Source organism: Lagopus muta, chromosome 2 (assembly GCF_023343835.1).
Source record: "Lagopus muta isolate bLagMut1 chromosome 2, bLagMut1 primary, whole genome shotgun sequence".
Lineage (NCBI taxonomy): Eukaryota > Metazoa > Chordata > Aves > Galliformes > Phasianidae > Lagopus > Lagopus muta.
The window spans coordinates 54,869,951-54,897,710 of NC_064434.1; the positions used below are offsets into that span (position 1 = coordinate 54,869,951).

General features: G+C 43.7%; 1 protein-coding gene across 3 annotated transcripts; it reads left to right on the forward strand.

Annotated features, from left to right (window-relative positions):
• The first annotated feature begins 335 nt into the window (after positions 1-335).
• MYB (MYB proto-oncogene, transcription factor) lies at positions 336-26,193 on the forward strand. 3 transcript variants are annotated; one of them, XM_048936741.1, is made up of 16 exons: positions 360-458; positions 3,381-3,498; positions 4,980-5,051; positions 5,683-5,775; positions 6,180-6,400; positions 7,856-8,090; positions 8,870-8,950; positions 9,349-9,453; positions 10,786-11,043; positions 12,075-12,434; positions 13,948-14,090; positions 14,493-14,607; positions 14,694-14,819; positions 15,489-15,599; positions 16,154-16,261; positions 24,827-26,193. In XM_048936741.1, exons 1-16 carry the CDS (start codon positions 436-438, stop codon positions 24,941-24,943), a joined length of 2,286 nt encoding a protein of 761 aa, XP_048792698.1. In that variant the 5' UTR covers positions 360-435; the 3' UTR covers positions 24,944-26,193. The 3 variants fall into 3 exon arrangements, with proteins under 3 accessions (XP_048792697.1, XP_048792698.1, XP_048792696.1); XM_048936740.1 differs by lacking the exon at positions 12,075-12,434 and having other exon boundaries at positions 336-458; XM_048936739.1 differs by lacking the exons at positions 13,948-14,090; positions 14,493-14,607; positions 14,694-14,819; ... (1 more) ...; positions 16,154-16,261; positions 24,827-26,193 and having other exon boundaries at positions 12,075-12,609.
• The last annotated feature ends 1,567 nt before the right edge of the window (positions 26,194-27,760 follow it).

Genomic DNA, 27,760 nt, shown 5'->3' on the forward strand with positions numbered 1-27,760 from the left:
CGGCGGAGGTCTCCAAAACGCGGTCGTTCTCCTCGGCCGGGGGTCTGACTCCCCGCTCCCGACGGCTGCTTCCTCCCAGCCTTCATCCCGCCGGGGACTGCGGCGGGGCGAGAGGGGGTGCCGAGTGCCGTGCCCCGCGCTGCCCCGTTTCGCCCGCCCTGCTCCCCGCCGCCGCGGCACGGGGCCGCCACTCGGCGCCTGCGCACTACAGGGGCGCCAGATTTGGCGGGAGGGGGAGTGTCCAAAAGCCCTTTGTTTGATGGCATCTCTGTTTACAGAGTTTACTCTTTAATCTCAACCTGTTTCCTCCTCCTCCTCCCGCGGCTCCTCGGCACTTCGCTGCGCGGCGGCGGAGCGCCTGGGCGCAGCCCGGCAGCAGGGCGCGGCGGCGGGCGCGGGCTCCCCCGTCCTCCTCCCCCAGCGGCCGCCGCGAGGATGGCCCGGAGACCCCGGCACAGGTAACGGGGCGGGGGGTCCGCGCTGTCACACGGGACGCGGGGCTGCGGGAGAAGAGCTCTCCCGTAACGGGGCGGCAGTGCAGCCGCCCCCGTCGCACCTGAATCGCCCCGGCTCCGCAGCGTCCCTCGCCCCGAGGGGACGTACCGGGCGCCCTGCGCTGCCCCGCGCTCCGCAGGGACGAGGGCTCGCTGCCCACCCGTCCTGGGCTGCCTGTCGGGAGCTGTCGGGGCGGCGGGCAGCGCGTCCCGTCCCATTCATTCATTCATTGCCGGCGGGCCGTGACGGCAGGTGGGCGGCGGGCGTGGGGCTGGGCTCTCTCTTTTTCTTATTCTTTCCTTTTTCTTTTTTTCTTTTTCTTTTTTCTTTTTATTCTTTTTTCTTTTTTTTTTCTTTTTTTTTCCTTTTTTTCTTTTTTTTTTTTCTTTTTTTTTTTTTCTTTTTAATTTATTTCCCCATTTTATTTCGCAGCCGCTGCCTCTTCCCCACAGGAGCGCGGCTCTGCCCCACGGGTGCGGCTGCGCGCCGCGAGGTTGGGCTCTGCCCGCAAGCACGGCGGAGGGCGGCTGTGGGGTGCGCTCCGCGGAGCTGTCACCGTGCCCGAGCCGAGGCCGGACGGGACGGGACGGGACGGAACGGGCGGGCGGGCGGTAGTAAGAACCTCGTGGTCGCGTTCGCCGCTGCGCTGCCGGGCGGGCGCTTGGCGCGGGGTTGTTGTCTAATTAGCAGCGGACGGCGGGTCGGACACGTGGAGGCTTTTTTCTCTTTCTCTTTGCATTCTCCCCTCTCCCCTCCCCTCCCGCTGCGCTGTGACAGCGGAGCGAGGCGCGCTTCTGCCTCTCCCCGTCAGTCTGCCGGCCCCGTCCGTCAGCGCTCGCGGCCGCGCGGCCGCTCCCGAGGAGAAGGGGCTTTCGGCGTGGCAGCGGGCGCGGGGTGGCGCGGAGCGCGGGGTGCCGCTATGAATCACCCCGCCTGCCGCTGCCGGGCCGGGCGCCTCGCGGGCGCCTCCCGCAGGGACTCGGCCGCCGCCGGGAGCGGCCGTGCCGGCGGGAGCGGAGCGCGGGCTGCCGCCAACCCCGCGGGGCGCGGCGCGGCGCGGAGCGGAGCGGGAGAGGGCTGTGCCCGCGGGGCTGCTGCTGCCCGAATTCCTTCAATCGCGGTAGCGGCAGCAGCGAGTCATTTCCTCTCCACCCTCTCTTTTCTTTTTTCTTTTTTTTTTTCTTTCCCCCTTCTCTTCTGCTCCCCCTCCCCCCCCCCCCCCCCCCCCCCCCCCCCGTTAGCCGGTTGCTCTAAGAGAGAGCCCGGCACTGTTCTGACTCCAGTCTTCAGCCCCTGCGCCGGTGAAAGTTGTGGGGGCTCCGAGTATCCCGAGGGCGCGGGATGCTCTCCCACCGCTGGAGGACGCGGGGAACGCGCTGGGCTCTCCGTCAGCCAGGTCCTGCCGAGCCACCCGCGCTGCCTAGCGTGCTCCGGGAGCAGCGCGGCGCGGGCGGGATGTGCTTCTTCCCCCTGCCAAACTCCTGGGAGCCGCAGAGCTCCCTTTGCGCGCGAGCAGCTCTGGTGGCAGATGAGCGCCCGAGCTCTGCCCGCCCCGGCGGCCGACGGCGCTGTCGGTGCGTGACCCGGGCGCTGAGTGGCCGCCGCGGCAGCTGGGCATACACATGGGAGCAGACGATGGGGAGCGTCCTGCGTGGAGCGGGGCAGAAAGCAGGGCTGCAGACTGTGAAGGCGCGATTAACCCCGCGTGCTTTAAAGGGTGTGTGCTCAACAGCCCGCGTTTGAGGTGTCTGCGTCTTTGCTGAAGCTTGTTTTAAAACGTGGTCTCTCGAAAACAGGAAAACAGGATAAACAATGCTTGGGAATTAGGGTGTAGTGAATTGCCTTATTACAAAATGACTGTATTTGACTGCCTTAGTCATCCTGTAACATCCCATAGCTCTGTGCCATCAGATAGAGCGCAGTTGTTCGTCTCATAACATAACACTGTTTCTGTTTGAGCGCTGTAGTTTCGTCTCTGCCAGAGTGTCAAAAGTGCTGTTCCTATCACAGAAGTTGGAAATAAAATGTTTCCCAGCAGAAAGGCAGCCCTGTTTGCAAAGCCGTCCTGGTTCACTGGGGGAAAAGTGCTGTTTGTGAGAGTGGTGAGAGCCCTTTTTACCCCTGATAGCCTCTGGGGAAATCCCTTAGTCATGAAGGAGGTGAGCAGCAGTGTGTCAAAAACAATATGAGGTATTTAGAAATGGAGTAGAGGTAATAAAGCCTTGAATTAGCAAAATGGGCAGTGCAAAGTGGCTCAATCCTTCATTGGTTGGTTGCAGGATATTCTGTATGCTTGTCCACATTTATGCTACCACTCACTGGCTTCACTTCATCACAGAAACTTCTGTCTTCACACACAGGACCCATAAACATGGGCTCGAACAAGGTCATTATGGGTGAGCCTTTTGTATTCATATATCTCGTTTGGGAGCCATGCAGCTACCTGTCCTATTGGCCATAGCAAACCACGAACACTGTTCAGAACTTGTGGCATGAGTTAAAGATCGTGAGCGTGCACTTGTGTAATGGACACAGCCTCCAGTTCTCTTTATTGTCCCAAACATTGTGTTCTAATTCGAAACCCCCATTGGCTGAAAGTTTGCCAAATGTGTAATTCACCACCGATCTAATAGTGTGAGCAGGTCCAAACATGCATGGCAGCGAGGAGGCTGCCAGCCCTTTGCTTGTATCTGTGGATACCAAAAACAGCAGAACCAGTTCGGAATACAAGAACAACAGAATGCAGAACAAAATCTTGTTGTGCAAGTTTTAAAACTTTTATCTGTGTAACCTTTGTAAAGATTGTGTGTTTTCTGTGTGCTGTGTAATTAAGTAGCTCCAGTCCTCACGTTCCGCTCTGTGTCTTGCTGTGTTTCCTGCTGCAGCATATACAGCAGCGATGATGATGAAGAAGATGTTGAGATGTACGACCATGATTACGACGGCCTGCTTCCTAAGGCTGGGAAACGTCACCTAGGGAAAACCAGATGGACCCGCGAAGAGGTAATTGCCAGTTCGGTCATCTCCTGCATGGGGGAAGTCAGAAGGAGAGTGTAGCAGTGACAGCTCTGAGAATAAATATGGTTTTGACCCATTAGTTACATGCAGCGTTTTACTTCTCTTTGAGGATCGTTGGTTTCTTTTAAATGTCCACCATGGTCTGCCTTGCAGGTATTTGAGCTTCTGTAATCTCTGTTGAAGAAGCAGAGTCACCTGTGGCAGTGCTGGGCGCTTCCCGCTGCCTCTTTGTGTTTGAGAGCAGTTGCTATGTGCAAGCTGACGTGTGCTCTGTGTCCCACAGCAGCAAACAACTGTGGCAGAAACTGCTGGTACTTTTGTGCCATTTGAAATTTGCACTTTAATTGCACCATTGTGATTCGGAGAGGAAATAAATTAAAAGCTGGAAGAAAGAAACCCAGTCGTACCAAAATTGAGCATTTGAGATGTGTTTTGCCTCTGAAGGTCAGAATAATGCCTTAGTCACGGTACCCTTGTGCTGACTTTCCAGATGAATTCTGATATCAAACTCCTTTGCCAGGTGGATGTCCCATGGCCATTGAACTGGTTTGTTCTCATTATGAAATGCATTAATACAGTTATTGAGTTATGTTTTGACTTTCTCCTCTCTGACAACGTATATTGATATATAAACAGAGGCAGGTCACCTTTTGCAAGCACTTATTTTTTAATCCACAGCCTGCTGTTATGGCAGTGGCTGTGGTGGTGATGGCTGCGTGGCCCAGTGGCCTCTTCCATGTCACGAGGACCAGGAGTGCCCAGGGAGGTACCATGGGGGTCATTGCCCTCCTCCAATCTCCTGGGGCAGTTCTTGTGAGTTCCCCTATCTTGATCTTTCCCAATACATGATACTGCTGCTTTTTTGTCTCGAGGGTCTATATTTCTGGCCTTATCATTAAAAATAGTGGGCTGAGTTTCTTGCTGTTGCAAGCATGCAAAACTCCCTCACAGCCATCAGGAGCACTCATTTTATTGTGCTTTCATTGTAAACGGACCAGCAATGAACAAATTACTGGAACTCCCATTACTTGCAAGACATTCAAAGCTTAAGGCTGTGATTTCCAGAGGTCCCCAGACAGCTGGGTGCCTCAGTGTCATTGTTTGCTGTGATGCCTGGCATCAAAAATGTCCAAGCACTCCTGTAAATCCAGTAACAGAGTAACAGTTACACTGCTGGGAGCAGTAAAATGGGAGTCAGAGAGCATGGAAAAAATCAGCCTTTCTCCTACAGCACTGTAAAGAGCCTACCAAAATCCATGGAAGAAGAAAAACATCCGGATCTGGGCAATTAAAAACACAAGAAGACTGCAGACCACCTCCTCTTACTCTCAAGACACAAGCCAACAAAAGTAATAGATACATACAGAGTTAGAAGTGGGCAACTTAATTTTGAGTGCCTTTCATTTGCATCATAAGAGATCATGATATTAATTATTTTATTTATCTATTTATTTTTAATGATTCAGGATGAGAAACTGAAGAAACTTGTGGAACAGAATGGCACAGAAGACTGGAAAGTCATTGCCAATTTCCTTCCTGTAGGTGGACACTAGTTTCTGTTTCCAATTCTAGTGACAACTCTTTATCAGAGGTTTCCAAGTAAGGGAAAGGGGAGTGGTTTTTGTAGTTACTTTTTTGCGGGAGATAAAACCTCCACATCTGGAGACCTCAAAAGTTTGGTTAGAACTCTGTGAAGCCCTTGCCTTAATTTTCCTTTCACTTCTTAGAGAGGGCCAGGGAACATCAAACAGACTAAAATGGGGGCCAGGGAGTGTTGCATGATCAAAGGTCAATGTAAAGCTGAAACAAAGTGTCTTAGTGCAGAGAAAAAAAAGTAGCTTTGGTGAACTCTGGGTAAGTGGTTTAAAAGAGAATTGTTTTGTGAATGCTACAGCTGTAGCAGAAGCACAACAGCTATTGTGCCAGAGGATGATGATTGAGGTTGTGTAGTCTGGGCTATACAGTCATAACTGCAAAAACTACAGAAACAGTTGCACTGACCAAATGATAGTTGGGCACCTTCTTCTCTGACCTATTGTATGATTCCTTTTTCTCTTAGTAATCGTAGTTGGCTGTGAAATATGCTGGAGGCACATAGATAAGAGAGTCATCACTCTACATTCATCTTTTTCAAAGAATAATCTACTTGTGTGTTTCATATTTCATTAGAATCGGACAGATGTTCAGTGCCAGCACAGGTGGCAGAAAGTGTTAAACCCAGAACTTATCAAAGGTCCATGGACTAAAGAGGAGGATCAAAGGGTAATCAGTTTTCCCTTCCATTTAATTAATACCTTAATAACAGATTTCATGTATTGGGGCAAAATTTCCAGAGAGCTGAGTGGTTTTAACTGTTGTAACTGCCTGAGGCAGGACTGATACTGCCTTATCAGTGCTTAAGTATTTCTAAGTTTTCTATGCAAACTATTTAATTTTGCTTTATAGCGCTGTAATGTAGAAATGCAATCTAGAAATGCCCTAACTGTTACGAGATTTTTTCTTTTGGGTAAAAGTGTAAATGGGAAACAGGGAACCTTAATTTTGTGTTAGTTTTTCTATAGCGATTTTGAAAAATGTTGTTGAAAATACTTCTCCACTGCAGTAAAACTTTCATTGATTCATTATGCATCATTAAATACAGGCAGTTTTTATGTCCTTCTTTGAAGGTGATAGAACTCGTGCAGAAATATGGTCCAAAGCGCTGGTCGGTCATTGCTAAGCACTTGAAGGGAAGAATTGGAAAACAGTGCAGGGAGAGGTGGCACAACCATCTGAATCCAGAAGTGAAGAAAACCTCCTGGACAGAAGAGGAAGATAGAATTATTTACCAGGCACACAAGAGACTGGGAAACAGATGGGCAGAAATTGCAAAGTTGCTGCCTGGACGGTAATGACATATGCCTTCAGCTCTTAAATAGGAAAAAAGGGAAAAGCTGTAGGTTCAAGCAGGCCTTTTCAGCCTTTGCATTATAAATAGAAAATTTTGGAATCAAAACCTGGCAAGCCAATGACATCAATGTGCTTTTGTCTCAGTGGGAAACTGTGCTGTTTGGTCAGTACATGGAACAGCATGACATTTTTACATGCTTTTAATGTTTGCCATAGACAAAAAAAAGCAGTAAGTAGAGCAAGACTGTACAAGTTTCCTGAATGTATGTTCAATAATTGACAAAATTGAAAATAATTTAACAGTCAGACTTGCAAGTGGAACTTAGTTTACATTCAGCCAAGAGTGCACTTGCAAAGTGAAATCCAGTATGTTGGCTCAGAATGATTTAGGAGAAGGCTGCTTCAGCGTTTGTCATTGCTCATGAATTATCCAGAAGGTATTTACCTATAATCCACATATAAATCCTCATATAAAATTGGAGAAGCTGACTTCCTTGGGCTGCAGTCCTGGAAATACTTATCTCATTGAAAGCACATGCACAAGTTACATATACTTTTAGGTATTCAGAGTCTTACTCACTGTACAGTAGAAGTGACTCAACATAAAGTGTGTTGAGCAACTACTGTAAGCAGAGGAGGGTTTTCTGTTCCCATTTTTATTCCTGTTTCTTGCTGAAGCATCTTCAATGCCTGAGATTGTGATATCATTTCAAGTGGACATTCCATAAGCTGCTTCCACCTTCCAGAAGAGGGCAAGAAAGCAGTTACCACTTGGAAAGTTTCTATGTAGCCCCCACACATCACTGATACTAATTTCAACCTTATTATGTGGTGGTGATTTTTTTCAAGCGGAGGAACTGTTGCTGACTGTATACAATCTCACAGATTTGTTAAGTTTACTTTTTCTGGCCCATGATTCAGAGAGTTTGAACCTCAGTTTTTCTGAGGCAAATAGCCATCACAGCAGTGTTGTGTGCAGAGTACAGTGCTCTCATTGCCTAGGTGGTCAGCTGGAAAGTTGCTTGGAAGCTGGTCTTTTGACAGCTGTGCTCCATAGCCTTTCTTTCCAGTAGTGAGTCACAATAAAACAGTAAGACTTGCAAAGGTGGTGCTGGTAGTCTTCAGGGGAACATAAGAGAAGTGTTGGGCTCAGTGTCACCTCACCTCATGGGAATGGGGTGAAGCTGATGGTATTCATTGCTTGCAGTTTGAGTACTTCAGGCTTATATGCTTTAAATGCTTCAGGCAGCGTATAAACAACAGTAGCTCAGTTGTCTTCTTCCCTCCCTTTTACTGTGAGCATCTTTCCTGAGAGGTCGAGGGTAGCGTTTGTAAGGGCCAGAGCCAGGTGGAGGTCAGAGCACTGCTCAGGGTTTGAACAAATGCTAACAGCGTCCTCCTGCCTATTAGCCTCACTTATAACAACCCTCATGCGTACACGTTTCTGTTGCAGGACTGATAATGCTATCAAGAACCACTGGAATTCCACCATGCGCCGGAAGGTTGAGCAGGAGGGCTACCTGCAGGAGTCCTCCAAAGCTGGGCTGCCCTCGGCAGCCACCGGCTTCCAGAAGAGCAATCACCTGATGGCCTTTGCCCACAGCCCACCTGCAGGCCCACTCCCCGGGGCCGGCCAGGCCCCGCTGGGCAGTGATTACCCCTACTATCACATTGCTGAGCCACAAAACGTAAGCTCCTGGAAGCGCTTTTCGGTTTTGTTTCCTTCTGTGGGATGGGTGGGTGCAATTCGTTTGATTTCCAGTAAAACAAAGTTTTGGGGTTTTTTTCCCATTCGTGGAGAATTGATTTATGTTTGGGGTCAGGTGATGGTTTGGACTTAAGCAGTGATGGGTATATGCCTGCTTCAAATCCACTGCTGACATACAGGTGGAGTCAGGTTCAGCATATTTAGCATCTTGTAACCACTGGAAATGTTTTGAGTGCTATTTTTTATAGTGGTGAATGTAGCCATGTTGAAAATGAGTTAAATCTGATTAACTCTGTGTTCTGTCTCAAAATCTTCTGGGTTCATTTTGGCCATACTCTGTGAATGGATTCCCTATCAGAACCAAGTAAACAGTAGTGTTTTAATCTGATTCCATTCCTATTAACAATTAATAATGAAATTAATAATTAAACAGGTCTCTGCTTTAAATGCTTACAATATCGTTTTAGATGATAAAAAATTGCATCTTTTGTTTTTTTTTTTTGAGATAGAAACATCTCACAAATGCATCTACAAATTATTCATTTTTTTCATCAGGAGGGTACCTGCTCCATTTGTAAATGTTCTTTCTCCCTCTGTAGTACTCACTGTCATGTTCTAAAAGCTGTTTGTTTTGCTTGTAAATTTTTCTTTATAATATTAAGCTTGCAAAAGCAAATGTGTTTTTAAAGCAGATTCACAACGTAGGCAGGTGATATGCCAGAAGTAATAACTTTTAGTCTCTTTTGCTTTTTGGCCTAGGTCCCTGGTCAGATCCCATATCCAGTAGCACTGCATGTAAATATTGTCAATGTTCCTCAGCCAGCTGCTGCAGCTATTCAGGTAGATAATTTGAACATCATTTCGAGAGACAATTTGTTAAACCTTTGCTAAGTCAAAATGCAGACATCTTACCTTAAGGAAATATTTTAATGTAATATGTGTGAAGAGAGAAAATGGGGAAGGTGGGGGAGTTCTGACCTGGCTAATAATTGCTTTTTCTGAAGTGAATTTAACACACAGTAGTTGTCTTCTAGTGTGATAGATTTTGCTTTCTCCATTTCAAATGTCTGAACTGAAATTCAGCAGGGACTTTGATAGTGGAAAACACGATTGACATTTGTTTCATCTTTTGAGTCTAATTTGGCTATTATAACCACAGAACGGCAAGCCACGAGCATTTTAGTTGCTACATCCTATCAGACCTTTATCTTTTCTTTTCCCTTAACTCTTAATTTCAGAGACACTATAATGATGAAGACCCTGAGAAAGAAAAACGAATAAAGGAATTAGAGTTGCTACTAATGTCGACTGAGAATGAACTGAAAGGGCAGCAGGCATTACCAGTAAGATTGTCACTGTGTGCTTGGATGGAGGGATAGCAGCATTACCCCAGTGCTTGTCTTCTTAACTTTTTACTCCCCCTTTGCCTTTGATACTAATCGAGGCTCTATATTTCTGTTTTAAAAAGGATGAAACATAGCACATGCATACTCTGTATCTGCTTTGTAAATTCTGTGATAAAAAAAATTCAATTTGCAGGTATTTTACTTTGCAAAGTGGGAGCAGGGCTGGGCTCTGTAACATTACATAATGTTGGAAATGTGATGATTGTACTCAAATGAAAAATCCCACAGATCTTAAACCAATGGGAACTGCGTTTTTCAAAGTGTGCAATGGTTCATGTGATGAAAATGTAGTGCCTATACGTTAGATTTTTCTTCTCTGTTGTATTCTTTTCTTCAGCTGTGTTTTATACACTTTGTAAGCTTCAGACTTGGTGCATGTTTGACAGTTTGTTTTACTTCTCCAAATAATGGTAGATCCTTCATAACTGCATGTGTGGAACAAATGCTGGCTATTACTGAATTCTTACACTTTGTTGTATGTGCCATTGAATGTTTATATGTGAAAACCCTCACTTAGTTACTTAACACCATCACCAAAGCCAAGAGTCCACAAATCATTTTGGAAGAAAGGTGATAGCCAGCAGATTCTTTGTTTTTTTTTTTTTTTTTTTTTTTTTTTGGGTAATATTTAAATTAATAGTAAAAACAACTGCATGCACGATACGTTAGTTTGGCCACTTTTTAACTTTAGTTAATGTTTTGCAATTTCTTCTGTTGCATGATCACACTGGAAAGAAACTTCTGTTAATATGTTCTTCTGCTTTCCTAACCACGTTGATTTGACAGCCTCTTCATTGCATTGGTGTAAGCTGTAGTGTTAGACAGGGATAGAAGAAGAGAAGGAGATAAGTAAACAAAAGCAACTCTAACTCTAAACTCTTTAGTGTTCTACAGTGCTGAGTGCTCATTAGGGAAACCCTGCCATTTCATGCTTCTCACAGAAAATGACTTGCAGACACTTGTTGAACTTTTGGAGTAATGCAGTACAAATTGATAATCCACTAGTCATGACACACATTCATAATCCTGGAAGTGAATTATGAGGTAACTTTGGGATAACAAACACAGTGCTGAAATTACTTAAAACAAGGTCTTGCACTGATGAAAGGAAACATCTTGACAATTGTTTCATAGACATAAGTTTTTAGATGATGATGCAACTACTTTTATCTTTCCTCCAGTGGCATCTGACGCCTTATGCAATTTCATTGCTAAGTTCCTTCTGCCTTCCCCCCCCCCTCCTTTCCTTTTTTTTGCTTCTTCCTTTAGACACAGAACCACACAGCAAACTACCCCGGCTGGCACAGCACCACGGTTGCTGACAATACCAGGACCAGTGGTGACAATGCACCTGTTTCCTGTCTGGGGGAACATCACCACTGTACTCCATCTCCGCCAGTGGATCATGGTTGCTTACCTGAGGAAAGTGCGTCCCCTGCACGGTGCATGATTGTTCACCAGAGCAACATCCTGGATAATGTTAAGAATCTCTTAGAATTTGCAGAAACACTCCAGTTAATAGACTCCGTAAGTAGAACTGTCGCCTCAGGTGCATTTGTGTGTGGTCAAGGAGTAAGGGGAGAGGAACTGGGACCATCCTAAAAGTATTGTTGGTTTTTGGTTTTTTTTCTGAGTAACTTCTAATTGCTACAAGATCCGAAGCTTAGCTTCTGAAATAACAACATATGTCTGCTTGTAATTGAAGCCCCTGAGTGTGGAAGCGTTTGCTTTCTGTGCATGTCTCCCTTTCCTGCTACACTTTGGTATGGGAATGTGATTAGTGAATGACACATTACGAGTTTCAAACAGCCTCTTACTGTGTTGCATCTCCCTAAGCTAAAAGCAGAGACACCATGGAAGATTTTAAACAGTGAAATAATACTTTTTTAGATTGGAAGTGACACATGCTGTAGGTTTACATGTGGCTGATCATGTATCTGCATCATTTTTTAAAATTTCCTGTCGTAGCATCAATTGCTGCTTCCTAGAGCAAAAAGGGTCTGCCCTAGCATGTGTGAGGAACTGGAAACACTGTTTTTAACTCCAAGGTAGCTGAGTGACACTGACATGTCCTTTTTCCATCGCGGTCTCCCGGCTAATGTGTGTAACAGGAATGATGAGGGGAAATATGTTTGCTGGTGGCACTCTGCTTCAGCAGCGGAGGGGTCGGCTTTACGCAGTGCCAAATCCCCTTCTGCACCTCCAGAGCAGTTGTGCTGGCTCAGAGGAGACCAATCTTGGCTGGGAGTCTAAGGCACATGCTTTTTTTTCCTAACGATTTTTTGTCTTTGTTCTGCACAGAAAATGCTGGACTAGCCAATAGCAAGGACATCATTTGACTGACTGTTTCTTTAGGACCTCACCAACACTGATAGAGTGCTAACTCGATATGCTTGACATATAGATCGAAAACACAAATAAGAGATTTGAGAATCAGTAAACAAATAAACACGGTCAAGCAGAATTGAATTGGGAAAGTCTTTGTATCCTAACACTGCATTTTCATGAGGTGGCACTATATACTGTCTTATGGCTCCGCGCCTCCCACGTTGTTTCAGGATCCTTCATCATGGGGTGATCTCAGCAGTTTTGAATTCTTTGAAGACACAGACATTCTGGCTGGCAAAACTACTTCAGGCAGAGCCGTGCAGCTGCAACATGGAGGGGCCAGTGCTTGTAGACCTCCAGGACGCCCCACCTCAAACCTGAGCAAAACCATGTCAAGTCAGGGCCCTCCTGGCTCACCAAAGTCCTTGTCTGCCTCGCAGGGCAGTGCGACTCCGTTGGTCCTTCGCAAAAGGAGAGGGCATGCCAGCCCCTTAGCCAGTAGCCCCAGTAGCACCTTGGGACTGGCTGATGGCAGCAGCTCAACTTCTAAGCACTCCCCTGTCAAAAGCCTGCCCTTCTCTCCCTCGCAGGTAGATCAAGACTTCTGCACAGCTGTTACTAATTCTCAAAAGTCGCTGCAGTGTTAACAATTTAGAAACTAATCCTTTGGAACAAATGACTAATTACCGTTGCACTCGTTGATTTCACTCAATTTTTGAATCTTCTCACTATTCCTAGTCTTCACCACTGAGTGTAGATCATCTGCAAGCTAACTGTTGATTTTCTTCTTTCAAATTCATCTGTGGAGCTTGGGTTTTTCTTTTTGATTTGGTTTGTTTTTGTAGGGGATTGTGATTGCTTGCTTTGCTCACGCCGTTAACTCCTTCAGCTACTAGAGTTAAACATTTCTGATCATTGGTAATACTTTCCATCACTGTCCACTTACAGTATGATTCATTGACCTAGAAAACCCCAAACTGCATTTAAATAGCATTCAGGCTGTGAGACAAACTGGCAACAACCAGAAAATTCCAATTGTGGGGCGGAGTGGAATAGGAATGAGGAGAAGGTCTGCCTCTTACAATTGTCCAGTGTGCACTTTGAAATTCCTGTGCATTGTTGCTTTGTTTCACAGCTGCAGCACTATTTAAAAGTGTTTTGTTTTCATTTGTCTGTTTCTGTTGTTTTTTCCTTGATTTGGCATTAAAGTCAGATAAATACTTTTTCATGAAGAATATAGATGGCAAGATAATGATCTCCCACCATATCTCCAGTTATGTGTTAGGTATTTTAATCATATATCACTTGTCCAGTAAAATCCATGTTTTCATACATACCGTATTTTTCTAATCTGGTACACATGAAGTCCAGCAGGTAACCTGGTGAATCAGTGTCTGAATGAAGGATACCACAACACTCATAGATTTATAGATACTAGAAATGGAAGCCATATTTTTGGCTGCCAAGAGGAACTCATGGAAAAGCAATTTTCTTCAAACTGTTATCTCCACCTCCTTTTCAGTCAGCGGAAAACACACACCTGTTGTAGGCAGCAAATTTCATTTTATGTTGTGAAAATGGAGCACTTTGTTTTGAGAGAGACGATAAGAAATTTATTTTCCTGTCATATCTGCCTTATTTACTGCTTCAGAAGTATCTAGATTCCCCTAATAAAAATTTGTGGAATTGTAGAAAACCCATTTCCAAAGGGTTTCTTCATGAAACATCCCCTACTCATTTTCTCTTGTTTCTTACGTCAAGCTCTTGATATTAATTACACTCTATTTGCAAAAAATCCACATCAGATGTTTAAGTAGTAGAGATGGTTTTTGTTTGGAATGGAGTGTCATCTTGTTTATGATTTCTCACAATAGAAACATTAGTCCTTACTTTCTGAATGCTCTAACCAGATAGTTTGCAGAATATTGTTTTTACACATAGTCAGGTACTCTACACACACCTACCCATATGGCAGGGACAAGAGAGTCACTTATGGCAATGAGAAGGAAACAATTTATTTTTCTTCTATTCAGTAAAGTCAACTGAAGAAGTCAGCATCGCAATCTGGGTGGCCCTGCTGATTTTTTCTTTTCCTGTCTACAGTTCTTAAACACATCGCCCAGTCACGAAAATCTGAACCTGGACAACCCTGCACTAACCTCCACGCCGGTGTGTGGCCATAAGGTGGCTGTTACCACCCCATTCCACAGGGACCAGACTTTCAAAACTCAGAAGGAAAATCATATGTAAGTTTTTTTCTCACGCTGCCTTGCCAGGTTCATGAGAGTTCATTTTTTACAGGTTTGCATGCGCCCAAAGTTCTGGCTGTGTGCTTCCTGCAGAGTTATGTGCTAATGCATTCAGATTTTTCTTAGTTTGGAATAAGACTTCCACTGCGTAACTGCAGAGGAAGGCTGTGACCATGCACATAGGCTCATCAGTTGTTTTTTTTTTAAATAAAGCCATTCCATCTTATTCAAGTTAAATAGATGTTCTTCTAGAAGGACACAGAAGAGCAGAACAGATTATATGGTTGAAGGAAAATATTTGTCAAAATCTCACCACAATGATTGCTTTTATGCATGTGTTTTTGTAAGGAGTTAATATTTCCATCCAGTTCCTTTAAAGTTTTTTTCCTCTTTCTAAAGTTTCAGAACTCCTGCAATCAAGAGGTCGATATTAGAGAGCTCTCCAAGAACACCCACTCCATTCAAAAACGCACTTGCAGCTCAGGAAATCAAATATGGTCCTTTGAAGATGCTGGTAAGAAGGAAACAATGATAAAAGTTGCTTTGATATTAGTGTAGAGGGATGTTCTGGGACCCGTGTGTAACGTTTCTTCCTTTCAGCCTCAAACTCCGACTCATCTTGTAGAAGATCTGCAGGACGTTATCAAGCAGGAGTCAGAGGAATCTGCGATAGTGGCAGGGCTACATGAAAGTGGACCCCCTTTGCTGAAGAAAATCAAACAAGAGGTAAATCGCAAACTTACTTGAGGCAATTTAATTCAGCCCTCTTTGCTGAGAAACTTAGACCAATACCTTTTCTATTAAAGAGCTGTGTCTGTTTTTCTTTCATGTGAGCCCCAAGATCTTACTGTCAGTTCTATATAGTGTACTAGGCATGTCTAATTCATCTCCCATTGATTTCCATAGAAGTCTTTCTGCTGTTTTCAGCAGGGGTTTGCTTAGGCTGTTCTAATGCAGTTTTCATTTGAAACTTAAAAAGAAAAAAAATTAGACAGGAATTTGGATTGAATCTTTCTAATACTGGTGAAGACTATAGAAGAACCCCACGGGGACCAAGCTACACGGAGTGATTTAGAAACCTGAACATTTGGGGATGCTGCATTATATCACTTTGTCACTAAAATTCTAAAAATACATATATTCTCCGTCCTTTTTAGAGGATTAAACTCTTGAATACTGACAGAACACTGAGTGCAAGTATTCAAAGTTATATTAAGGGATTTTTTTGAGAACCTTTTCAACAAAGAGCAAGGTTGCAGTAAAAGAAAGTACTGTAAATGTGTGTTATGTGCAGCTGTGAAGAATATTTGTTCAATTTGTTAAACAACTGACAGATTGATCTCTCTCTGGTCAGTTAGATGCTGGGTTTTATCACGGTGCCTTTCCTGCTTTCAGGTGGAGTCTCCTACAGATAAAGCTGGAAATTTTTTTTGCTCAAACCACTGGGAAGGAGAAAACCTGAACACTCAGCTCTTTACACATGCATCTTCCATGGAAGATGTGCCAGTAAGTGCATATTTTCACACTGCCAAATGATTATTTTGTTTTACATCTGTAAAGTTCTTAAAAGGAAGAGAGAATTTTTTTTGTTTGACCTTCCTCACAAGTAAGCATTATTCATTACTTCTGTATTGTTTTCCTGTATTAAGCACGTATAATCAAAATCCTGCTCTTAATTAGGTTGCTATGATGCCTATAGAAGGTAGCTGATGTTGCAGTCGCAGCCTGTGCAGTCTGCATACAGTGTGCTCTTGGAGAACTACTGCATCTGTGTATTGGAATGACTGGACTGAGGAGTTAAAACTGTTAAAAGAACAAGAGGCTCTGCTTTGTTTTGTGCAAAGGGGGCCTGGCTTATGCATGGGTCTGTGCCTCACCAAGATTATTCTAAATTGATGTTTCTCTTGTACTTGAGAATTTAAGGCTGAGTGCTGCATTTGTGGCAGTGCCCACCATTGCTTGCTTCACAGTCAGGCTGAATTTGCTTTTAGTACATTCAAATTCAAGTGGTTTTCTTAAATACCTGAAAACATTTTTTTTTTCTTTCCTTACTTGTTCAGAATCTTCTTACCAGCTCAATTTTAAAGATGCCAGTGTCAGAAGAGGAGAGCAGTTTCCACAAAACATTTGCTGTACCTAGGAACCGGCCACTAGCTAGCCCACTGCAGGTAACAAAACATACACTTGTACGTATGTATGTTGATAGCACGGCGTTGGCCAGAGCTTGTCAGCTGTCTTGGGTTGGGAGAATGGACCTGGGCAGCCCAGCTGTGCCAGCACAGGTTCAGCCAGCACTCCTGGCCAGTTGCAGCCCAACATTGTGCTGCCATGACACGGGGCTGGGGTCTGTCCCCAGGGGCTGCTCTGTTGATGCACCAGAGGTGGAGATGTGAGTGATGGTCTGCACTGCTTCCTTAGCACTCCCTGGACATCCTAGAGCCCCTGAGCAGAATTAAAATTGTGACTGTTTTAATGTCAGCCGGGTGTCAGGCTGGATTTTGGGTAGCTGTGGTTGTTCGTGGTGTTAACAACAAATGTATAAACTTGCTATATTTTCAAATACATAAATTTCTTTTCCATTGGGCGTGACCTAAAGCCCACCAAAATCCTTAGCAGCCTTTTTGTCAATTTGTGTGGGCTTTAGATCGGGCCCTCACACATCTTTCAGAGAACAAAACACAGTGTAGATAGTGATTAATTATCCTTCCACCACAACCTTTGTTTTTGAGGCAGGTGGATAAGTGATTTTTTTATCCCTTCTCCACGTGGGTGGGTCGGGAGAAAGTCATTCTCCAGAGTGAGTCACGTCAGAAAGGAAACCATAAATAACACCGCAGTTACTGACTTTTGGACAGTCTACATGGCTAATCCTTTCTTTTCCTGCTTCTATTCAGAATTTACATAAGGGGTTATTTACAATAACAAAGAATGAACAAAACAGGGTTTGCATCAAGGATCTCTAGCCTGGCATTATAACGTAAGCTACTAAAATTTTACACACAGCCCCATTTTTGCATATCAAACATCAGTAGTACGTCCTTGCTACTCAGGCTCAGGGGCGGTCATCTGGGCACTGAACTTGAACCATCTCATGGTAGAACAGCCCATGGCTCCCACTCTGGGGACACATTTGGGGGCACACCTGAGAGGCCATATCCCGTGCTCCTTAGTAAGGTTAGGGCAAAATGTTGAGTTAGCTAACATTTTGGTAGAGATGTGTGTTGTCTTGTTACATGGTGGTTGCCTGTGCTCTGCCTGTAATAAAAATGCAGCATCTAAGGTGCATGTAGGTACTTTTGATCTTGAGCATAACAATGTTATGTTTCCTGCTATCTAAAAATAATTTCTTAACAAGCCACTGTAAATGAAAGAGCTTGTTTAACCTTCTCTCCTAACTTATACTGATTTTGGTCAGGAAGTTTACATAAGTCAGGTTGCAGGTTGTTCTGGATCCCATTCTTTACTCCTTGGTCAGGAAAAGTCCTTAGTTTTGCATGTTAGAAGTCAGATATCCTTATTGTTTGGATAAAGAGGACTTTTCCTTGAGTAGAAACTGAGTTAAGAAGAACTTTCCATCTCATTTCAGTGCTTAAGAAGTGTTGAACCAAAAGACAAAGCAGTTGTAAGAAGCCCCAAAATGAATGCTTAGATTCAGCTTCTTGGTGTACCAATATGTAACCCTCTTTGCTGATGAGGAAGCATTGAGCATTTCAGCTGAAATGTAAGCAAAAATGAGGCTAGAGGTAACTGTGTCTGTGGCATAGACAGTTTTTTCAGAATAAAACACAGGCGTTTTATAACAGTGCTGTATCATTTGTCCCTCACTGTGCTGTCTGTGCTGGACTTGGTGTCATTGGTTAGGAAGGAGCATCTGCTTCCTCTGCTGTTAGACTTGCTTGGTCTCACATCAGAGGGGTATTTGGTGCTGTACAGTACAGAAAGGAGCCACGATCTGGGTCTGATGCATGCCAAAAGGGATATACTGCTGCTGTGCCCCTAATGCTTTTCCCCATTCACCTATAGAGAGGACATGACCTGTCTAAAGGGTGCAAAGTGGTTGAAAATGCTGGCATTTGTGCTTCAGTTTTGACTTGTAGCATTTTGCATGGATCAGATGTTAGCATGTTATCATTCTACACTTTCTGATTCATAATTTGTTGTGTTGCCCATATACAGATAGGCATACACACACACGGACACGTATAAATATTGGACTCAATCCATTGATTCCATGCAGGTAGAAATGAAACACTAGAGAACTCTTCGGAGTGAAATATAATTGTGTCTGTGTATGTTTACATTGCTGTTGTTAATACTTTGGGTCTGATCCAACCTTTCTGACTTAAGCAAATTTCATTGACTCTAGTCCAAGTAAGAATTACAGCACTGTTTCCACCTTCGGCTGTGTGCATGGAGAAGGGAAAGAGAGAGAGAGAGAGTAGAGAGAATGAGCTACACTTTTTTTCCCCCCACAGTTATGCTTTTAATACAATTTGTTCCTAAAATTTTATTTTACTTTTTTAAATTAAACTTTTGTAAGAGGGAAGTAGTATGTTTATAAGTCTGAAGTATTTTTCATTGCTTTAGTAACTTTCACTGCCTGTACTTAAAGAAAAAGGCACGTGTCTGGCCACAAACTCACTGGAGTCTGGTTAGTTACCGATGTTCCATGCAAACTCTCAGGATGTAGAGCTGGTCATGCACAACTTGGTAAATAGTTGCTGATGAATACATCGTGATTCACCATCAACTTGGGAGGAACAGTATGTCACAGCATTTGGCATGCAAAGACAGGTAGCTGGATATAACCACTCTGGGAATAGAGTGCTATCAGTTTTGCACCATTGCAAGAGAGAAAAACAGTAGAGAAACTTGGGTTTACACTCTTGTTTGTTCCCCTCTTCATAAAATGTTGGGTGTATTAGCATCTGTATGTAGGGTTTTTCTGATAAGGTATGAAGATTCAGCCAGCACTTTTGTCCTGCACAGTAAATCTCATGGTTGCGTATGGGATGTTCTTTTACTGTCAGGAACAGGAGATGTCTCGCCATCCCACTGTGTTGTCTTAGGGTGGAACTGGGCTTAGAGTGCATTGCATGAATCCCAAGTACTTTTGTTTTATATTTGTTGGAGCTAGCTGCAACCAGTATCCTACATTTTTGTCACTCAAACTATACTCAGTCTCACTGCAGAGATCTTGGCTTCGTCAAGAAATTCTTCAAGGGTTAAGATTTTGGGATAATGTCTGAAGACCTTATTGAGGCAGACTGAAGATCTGCACTGAGTTTCGCTTGAACTGCACCAAATAAGAGGTTACATAAAAATGATGTTCCTGGCTGTTCCTGTCTAAAAGTTACGTTTTATTTCACATTATGTTCTGTAGCCAGTGACACAAGTAGCAGTGCACAATACAAACTATCCTAACATAGACATTTTAACAGTTAGAAAAGTAGGCTAAATCATAGGCCATCCACCTAACCCTGCGGGCTATCAAAAGACACCATGAAATGGAACCTTTTAAGAAAATAGCACTGCTTTGATATCTTCTTCCCCCACTAACAAAGGAAACAACGCAGGGTAAAAGACCTGCAAGCTAAAGAGAATGTTCTTAAACCCATAGCTCCTGTCACTTTCCATTTTTTAACCACAGACTGACACGTTTCAGCTCGAATTTCCTGACTTTCAGCGGTTTATGTAACCCTTTTCTTTAAAGAGTAAGTCTAAAGGATTTTAAAACAGTTACTTGGTTAACCTTTTCATGATCGTGAGCTGTCATTATCTTATTTTCCTCAGTTAAAAAAGAATTGTGGAATTTCATTTGCAGCTTGTTGTTAGACAGTGCTTACGGGCAAGGCAGCACACCCTCCTGCATCAGCACATTTCAAGTGGAGCCTTTCTTTTACTCCTCTCTGTGACTCCTGAGGAGCAAGAGGGTCACATAGTCTTATTCCCTTCTTTGATTAATCAAGGGGAAAGGGGGAAACACACTGTGCTCAATTCCTGGGAATTTCAAGATTTTCACTGGAAAGAGAAGTAGCCCTGAGTTTGTCCCCCATGGGTGTTATCCTTTCTCTCATGTTCTGTGCTTTGCATAAGTGACAGAAGCAAAAGGTGGTTGAGAAGTACAGGTCAGCCATTGGGTGCTTTCCTCCCAGAGCAGCAGAATTTAGGTTGTGAACAACTCAGCAGATGTAGCTGCCTGCTGCAGATGCAAAGGTCTCTGCTTTGAGAAGCTGCAGAGCTGTTGCAGAAAATGGACCATTTGACTACCAGCCATTTGCAACGTGTTCTGATTTGTGAATAAAATAAAATTACTTAAGGTCACAATTAGAAAGGTGTTGAATATCCTAATGTGAGTTGCAGGTTCTCAGACCATTTCCATATCTCTTGCATTAATCTTAGAAAGCTCATACATTTTGATCATGGGTTTTGTCTAATGAAGGGCTTCAGAGTTAAGCTCTTAAATGTGCCACCAAGTAGCTCTGCTAGCACTGACGTCAGACTTATCATAAAAGCTGGGGAGCTGGGCCATCCTATTCTCACACATGTAGCAAGCTGTAATTCTGAAAATGGGCAGAAACCTCAGAATTTAGGAAAACACCATCCCATGCCTCAGAGGAACAGGAATGGTGCTTTGCCTTCTCAAATGGAGTAGAGGACTGGAGTAGTTAACTGGTCTAGGAGGGCTTCCCTTTTTCTCATCCTCATGGAGTAGAAAACCAAATTGTTTTAGATGATACTTTACCATAGTGCAAGGAAAATGCTTTGTTTCGAGCTATGGCATTGATCGTTTCACTGCAAAGGTAAGAATTCTACATTTGTGTTCTAAGCCACCTTTTCTGTGGCATGTGCTGCAGATTATTTAGCCAGAAGGCCAGCTTTTTGCAATAGGGAAAAAGTCTGAGATACCTTCTGGTAGTCTGAGCTTTCTAAATGTTGAAAACATTTTGGCTATTTTAATTAAAGTCCAAAGAGCAAATTTCCATGAGGTTTTCTTTCCTTACGGTTCTGTTTTCTCTAGATGGTCCAAGTTTTTATTTAAAGTGCTTTAACTGGATATCCCAGTTAAACAGTCTGTACTGCTGCTCACATCTGCCCAAGGGCAGCTGAAGGTACCTTGCAGGATAAGTGAGGTAGTCCCACTGCCAGGAGAAGGATGTGCTGAGGGGATTACTGAGGTTAAAAAAAATGAAGCAGTGAGAATGACACATCAGGAATTGACTGGAGGTCTGTGATTTTATGCTATGGGAACACACAGTAGCATAGCTGCTTCTTCACGAGTCCCAGTTGTAACTTAAGAAGTTGCTGTGCATGGAAGAGCAAAATGCAGCTGTGGAAATACTGGCAGAGAAGGCTTAAATTCTTTTAATTAACAGCAAAATTAAGAGTAGTGTTCTGCTCTTTCAGCCAATAGAAGACATATATGGAATTAATCATACCACAGAAGTCTCGTTCTTTCCCCACTGGCTAAGAGGGGAACACCCCACTCTTAGGTGGCTGAATTGAAATGGAATGAATCCACTGAATCAATGAAAGCACGCCTATCAGTGTCAGTGAGTTTGGGTCAAGCCGCTTGGCTTCTCATTACAAAGCTCTTGTGTTTCATCCATTGATTTGCAGACTAATAGGGGAGACACAGTGAGCGTTTTCCACAAGGAACATTTCAATTTTGTTTCTGTGCTGTTTTCCTGTGTACTCCAAGCTATTTGCCCGGGTCTCCTCTCTTCTCATAAGTCCTGGAAATGCTTCTGTCTGCAGGGCAGTGATGCTTTCCAGTAGCAGAGTCCTGTCAATACTCACCGAGATTCTGGCATGGAAAGAAGCGCCGTGCTTCTCATCCTCCAGTTTTGCTTTCCCTTTTTGCTAAGCGATCCATTAGCTGCGGATGTTCAGCCCAGGCAACATGCTGTGCATCAGTCATGGGACCCAGCGCTCGCTGCCAAGAGCGGCAGTCGAATCTCTCGCCTTCAGATGACTTTCACACGTGCCTCCAGTGCCGCGCGGCAGGGCTGGCAAGGCAAGGCATTGTGCTTTGTTATGTGCTCACTGCTCGGAGCCAAGGCTTCGGATGGGAAAAGCTTATTAAAAATACCTACTGTAAATGTTACCCGAATTCCCCAGGGTAAAATTGAAATACGCCGCTGTAGTGAATACACTACTTTGGGTCAAATCCTTCTGTATTCGCCAAGCTCTCACCGTCTTCAATGAGAGCTCGATGTAAGCTGTAAATTTGCATTGTAAATTGTCCCAAAAGAGAAGGGGAAAAAAAAAAAAATACTGTAATGGATTTCTGGGAAAATACTACCAGGGTCAAAATTGAGTAATGTGGACTGTCCTGTGCTGTCTTTCCAGGAGAGCTTGAGTAAGAAGTTTGGGGCAGACGTGTGCTGGGGACCCTGCTCCCCCAGGGTGTGGGGACAGCTGGCTCCGAGGGAGGACAGGGGGCTGCAGCCCGTGCAGCGTCTGCTACGCCTCTGGCATAGCAGAGTGAGGAGCAGGCTTCAGGTGGAAGGAGTGACGTGCAGCAGCCTGCTGAGATGTGGGAGATACGGGATGGGGATTTTGTTTTTTTCTTTCCTAAGCACATGGCTGTTAATACAAAGAGCTCAGTGTAGGTACTAACAATGAAATGTAATTAATGAAATTGGGACACTACTTGCCTCAAGTTACTTCCATTTTTTAAAAACTGGCGTGTAGGGATGGATGGGCTTTCCCTTACATATTTACAGTTACCTAGGGTTCTGCTGCTCTAACTTCTCTTAACCAGTTACTTTGAAGCTTTGAAAGGTCACAGGGGAGTACTGAATGGACACATATTTCTCTGCCTCAAAATGATGGATATTTTGTAGTTGCCAATTGCTTTTGAGACGGATGGACCGTACCTGACTTCTAAGCAAAACCGATGGCATTGTGGCAACAATTACTTTGGTCCCTGATGCAAATACCTCTAAAATAGCAAGGGAAAGTATTTGCAGGTGCCCAAGTCCCACTGAGGATCAGTAGGAGGCTGTGGGTTGCCAGCTGATGTAGGCACCTTTGAAAAAGTTACCCTGGGAGTTGTTTAACTAAAATATAAAAGAATCTGTGGTGTGTCATATGCAAAAAGTATGTCACACCTGCTTTTGGCTGCAGTGTGCACCCAAGGCTCACAGCACAAGCTGCCCAGGCTGAACCACTTTTGTAAGAGGTAGCTGTGTGTTCGTTCATTTCACAGACGCGGGTTTCCCACAAAAAGCTGTAGAAACTAATGAGTTGAGGCTGGACCTTTTTCTCCTTTACACAGGGAACTCCTACTGAAACTGAGCAGGAGTTCAGCCTGCAGAAAGGCATCAGTAGCAGAAACAATATTTGGAACTTGTCTACAGATAAGAGAGAGCTATGTCTGGGGAACCCGAGGACTAACCTGCATTTCCCCACCATGGTCACACAGCTCATTCACTGCTTTTATCCATTTTAGGCTGCAAGCCTTCCAGAGCAGAGAACCTCTGTCCTTGTGTAGCAGCGCCCTGATTAGGGCCTGTAATGAAATTTATCTGCACTTCCTATGATGCCTCTGACTGCACATGTTTTGGATAACACTGTTTACAACCCGAAGAGCATTCTTCAGGAGGATACTTTAAGGATCCTCTTGCACAGTTAGCAACTAGAAGGAGCAGCATAAAGAACCATGGGCATCCTGGGGTGCTTCTGTTCTTAGTAGCCAGTTTGCAGTTCAGTAAGTACACTTGCTTGGTGCCCTAAGCATTGAGAAGGCTTTGGCCACCTCATTGAGTGATGTAGATCTTGAGCTGCAAAGATTAACCTTGTTGAAAGTAGAGGAAAGCAGGGAAAGGTTTCTCTTGATTTGTGTTTCTTGGTGGATCTTGGGCTTAGACCTTCTTAATCTTGAGGGGTCCCATGAACCCCTTGCTGGCAGGCAGCTTGCATGAGCACGGTCGTGCACATTTTCGGAATTTATGCTTAGCTGTCTGTATCTAATATGGTTTTTATTCAGGGTTTAGTGAATATCTCAATGTGGAAAAACAAATAAACTGAGTAATTGAAAGAGTTGAAGCACAAAAAACAATACACGTATATGAGTGTGTGTGTAATACTGGTAAGTTCCAGGAGCTTTGAAATTTCATTACTGTTTATAGCTTAAGGCAATGAGAAACATCTTGTATGTGTAGGGAGTAAATAAACAGACTGTGCACAGCCTTCTGTGCAGATATGTTTATCTCAGTTTAACATTATACTAAATGGTGTCTCTAACCTCCATAAATACCACAAGAAGCAAAATGGCTTTCTTGATAATTAAAATGCTGCTTCTGCCAAGGGTCCCCCCACGTCTCCTCTGTTGCCAGAGGAGCTCTGCTCACAGGCACATGCTAATTGCTGCATGCAGGTGAAAGCAGCTTTGGGCACAGAGCTGCTTGCTCGCTGTGCTCGGGTCGTCAGAGTCCTTAGCATGGACTTAGAGAGAATAAACTGTGAGTGGGAACTTGAGAGCCATTGAATCCTGGCTCTGCTGGTGTGCTGTTGTGCGGCTGGTCTGGTTGCCCACCCCTGCAGTCACAAGCTGAGATGCAGGGATGGAGCTTTTTTACTGTTGTTCTGAGGGGCCCCACTCTTTGGAGCTGGCACAGCACCCCAGTGCAGGCTTGCTCGATACCTACTGCCAGGTTTGCAGCTGGGGGCCCACAAACAAATGCCTTGACGTCCACCCCAAATCTTTCCTCTTGTTTCCAACATAGCATTTGAACAACGCTTGGGAGTCGGCGTCTTGCGGGAAAACCGAGGACCAGATGGCCCTGACCGACCAGGCACGCAAATACATGGCCGCATTCCCAACCCGGACTCTGGTGATGTGAAAGGGCCGACGGACTTCTCCGGAGAAGCATTATGGTTGGCAAACACTCCTCGTTCACTGGGAAGTCCCTGTTCCTCTGCACGAGGACTTTTCATGAATGGGAGACGAGCCTATCTTTGTTGTGGTACAACAGTTGGGAGAGCACGAAGTGCATTTAGTCACTGAGCATATATTTTCTTGTTGGATTTCACCCAACTTAAGAGAATTTTCTTTTTCTTTTTTTTTTTTTTTTGAGTGAATGATGAACGATACTTGCCTAAATTATTAGGTACAAAGTTTTAATCAGTAATTAATGATCTTAAGTGCAGACTTACAATACAGGCAATTTTTTTTTTGTACTTTCTGAGATCAAGCAGACGTGATACACCAGTATTGTTATTTCAGTGATGTGCTATCCAGGGGTGGGGGTTTGTTTGTTTTTTATTTTTTTATAATAACAGAGCAGGTACTCAAACAGATGTATTTTAAATCACTGAACAAAATGCATTGGTGTAAAATATTGAAGTAAAAAAGCATTACTACACGCGCTAGTCTGTGCAAAGGGGGAAAACTGATCCAGTTCGTGAATGCTCAGACATCCATTCCTCTTGAAATACTCTTTCATTCTGTTTATGGTTCTAGGCCATTATACGTTGTGTGTTTCTGTTGGGGGGTTAATTAGCTTGCTTTAAAAAAATATTACTGTATGAAACATAGATTTATAAGAAAAATTATATTTTTATTCAGTAATTTAATTTTGTAAATGCCAAATGAATACTGTGTTTTGCTGCTAAAGACCTTAGCGTGTAGACATGCTGCTAGTGTAAAAGGAGCAGTAGAGCTTTATATGGGAAGAAAACAAATGTTGATGTTAGCTAATTGACTATGCACTAGCATTTCAGACTTTTTTATTTTAATTTTTTTTACATCATTTATATTCCCCCCCGCCCTTTCTTTTTTTTTTTTCTTTTTTTTTTTAATAAGCAATATTTTTAAACACTGTTCCTGGGAGATTATTATTATTTTTTTTTAATTGTCTCAATGTGTGGTTTTGTTTCACATTGGTTCGTAACAGCATGTATTGCACCTTCATATGTTTGGGAGAACACTGTCTTGTTCGTGTTATCTGTTTTGTTCCATGTCTAGCTAATTGTTCCCTACCTTGGGTCTCACGTACTAAATCAGGTTCTTAGAAATACATGGTTCTTTGTACTGCCATACCAAATCTTTATCAGTATGGCAAAACACTGATTTTATTTTATTTTTTTTAATTGTCCTCTTTTTTTTTTTTTTTTTTTTTTTATTAACAGCCTTTGAATTTGCTGCCTTAATAGCATTTGGTGCAGCTTCACCTGCACTTAATTTTTTATACGACAATGTACTGCCTTGTAGATAAATAAAGTGTGTTCTTTTTTTACTTAAACCCATATGGTCTCCTAATCTTATTTATCTTTAGTGTTTAGGCAGTGTTCTAGGCAACAATCTAGCCAAGAAGGTTTTTTTCCAGCACACTCAGATAAGTAAGGAATAGAGTGTTGCATACACCGTAAGTAGCCTCAACATCCTCAGTTGTTGAAAAGCTGAAAAAGCACAGCACAAGACCAAACATGGGACACTGTGGGCTCAAGGTACATCTGTGGTGACATGAAGTCCAGGTCAGCCTCAGCCAGTGGGAGGCTTTGTGCATTTTTTGTGCCAAACTGCTCTTCTCCCAAAATACTAGCTAACTTATTTCTTCATTGAAGACCATCAGATCGGGGACCAACAGAGTTAAGAGCAAAATATTCTGGAGCTCCTCTACTAAAATATAAGAGACTTTTCCACGCTTTCTTAAGAAACCAGAGGTTGGTATATATTTTGAGACTCAAGCACCAAACTTGGTACAGCATGTAATTGGGCAGACCTGAAAATGTCCAGCCCCAGGAAAGCTAGAGAGTATTGACTTACAAAAAAGGAAAAAAAAAAAAAAAAAAAAAAAAAAGCAAACAACTTGCCAGGAAAACTTTATTAAGGATCCTGAAATGCATCCTTTGCTGATGGTTATGTAAGCTCTCCAAAGTCGTCCTTGAGAGCAGAGTTCAACTCTGTGCAGGAAGCAATTGAGGTCAGTCCTCAGAGCTCTCTGTAGGTCGCTGGTAAAGGCTTGGGCAGCTTCAAAGTCTCATGGCTGTTCAGAGCAGAGATGTCCCAGCAAGGATGTGTACCATGATAGGAGCATCCTTTGCTCCTCTGCTCTGCTGGGCTCATATTGGGCACTGCACTAATTTTTGAGAGGGGAACCTGAGCTTTCCAGGATCCTACGGGTTGGCACAAGGAGTGGGAGAGGATTGATGAAGAGAAGGACCAATTTCCAGGCTTATGTAGCAGGGGGCCCAGGGAGAGACAACCCTGAGGTAGTTCTGTAGCAGTTACTGCAGGCAGGACCCTGGATCTGAGTAGAGATTACAAAGAGGAAGTCTGCGGGAGTGCTTGTGTGTGTGAAGGTTGTGGGCTTGAGCCATAGAAACGCTTGTGCAAGATGTGTGAGGGGACTGCAGGACTGCATGGCATGCAACTTGGGAAGGGGGAAAGGTCTGCCTTTGAGGTACGCCACAGTTTAAGCAACACGTTACAGCTTAAAAGCAAAAAAAAAAAAAAAAAAAAAAAAGAAGAAAAAGAAAAAGAAAAAGAAAAAAAAGAAAAAGAAAAAGAAAAAGAAAAAGAAAAAGAAAAAGAAAAAGAAAAAGAAAAAGAAAAAGAAAAAGAAAAAGAAAAAGAAAAAGAAAAAGAAAGAAACACCAGGCATACAATCCAGTCTCAGAGGGAAAGCTCTTGCCATATGGGGCTCCAGCTGCAACTG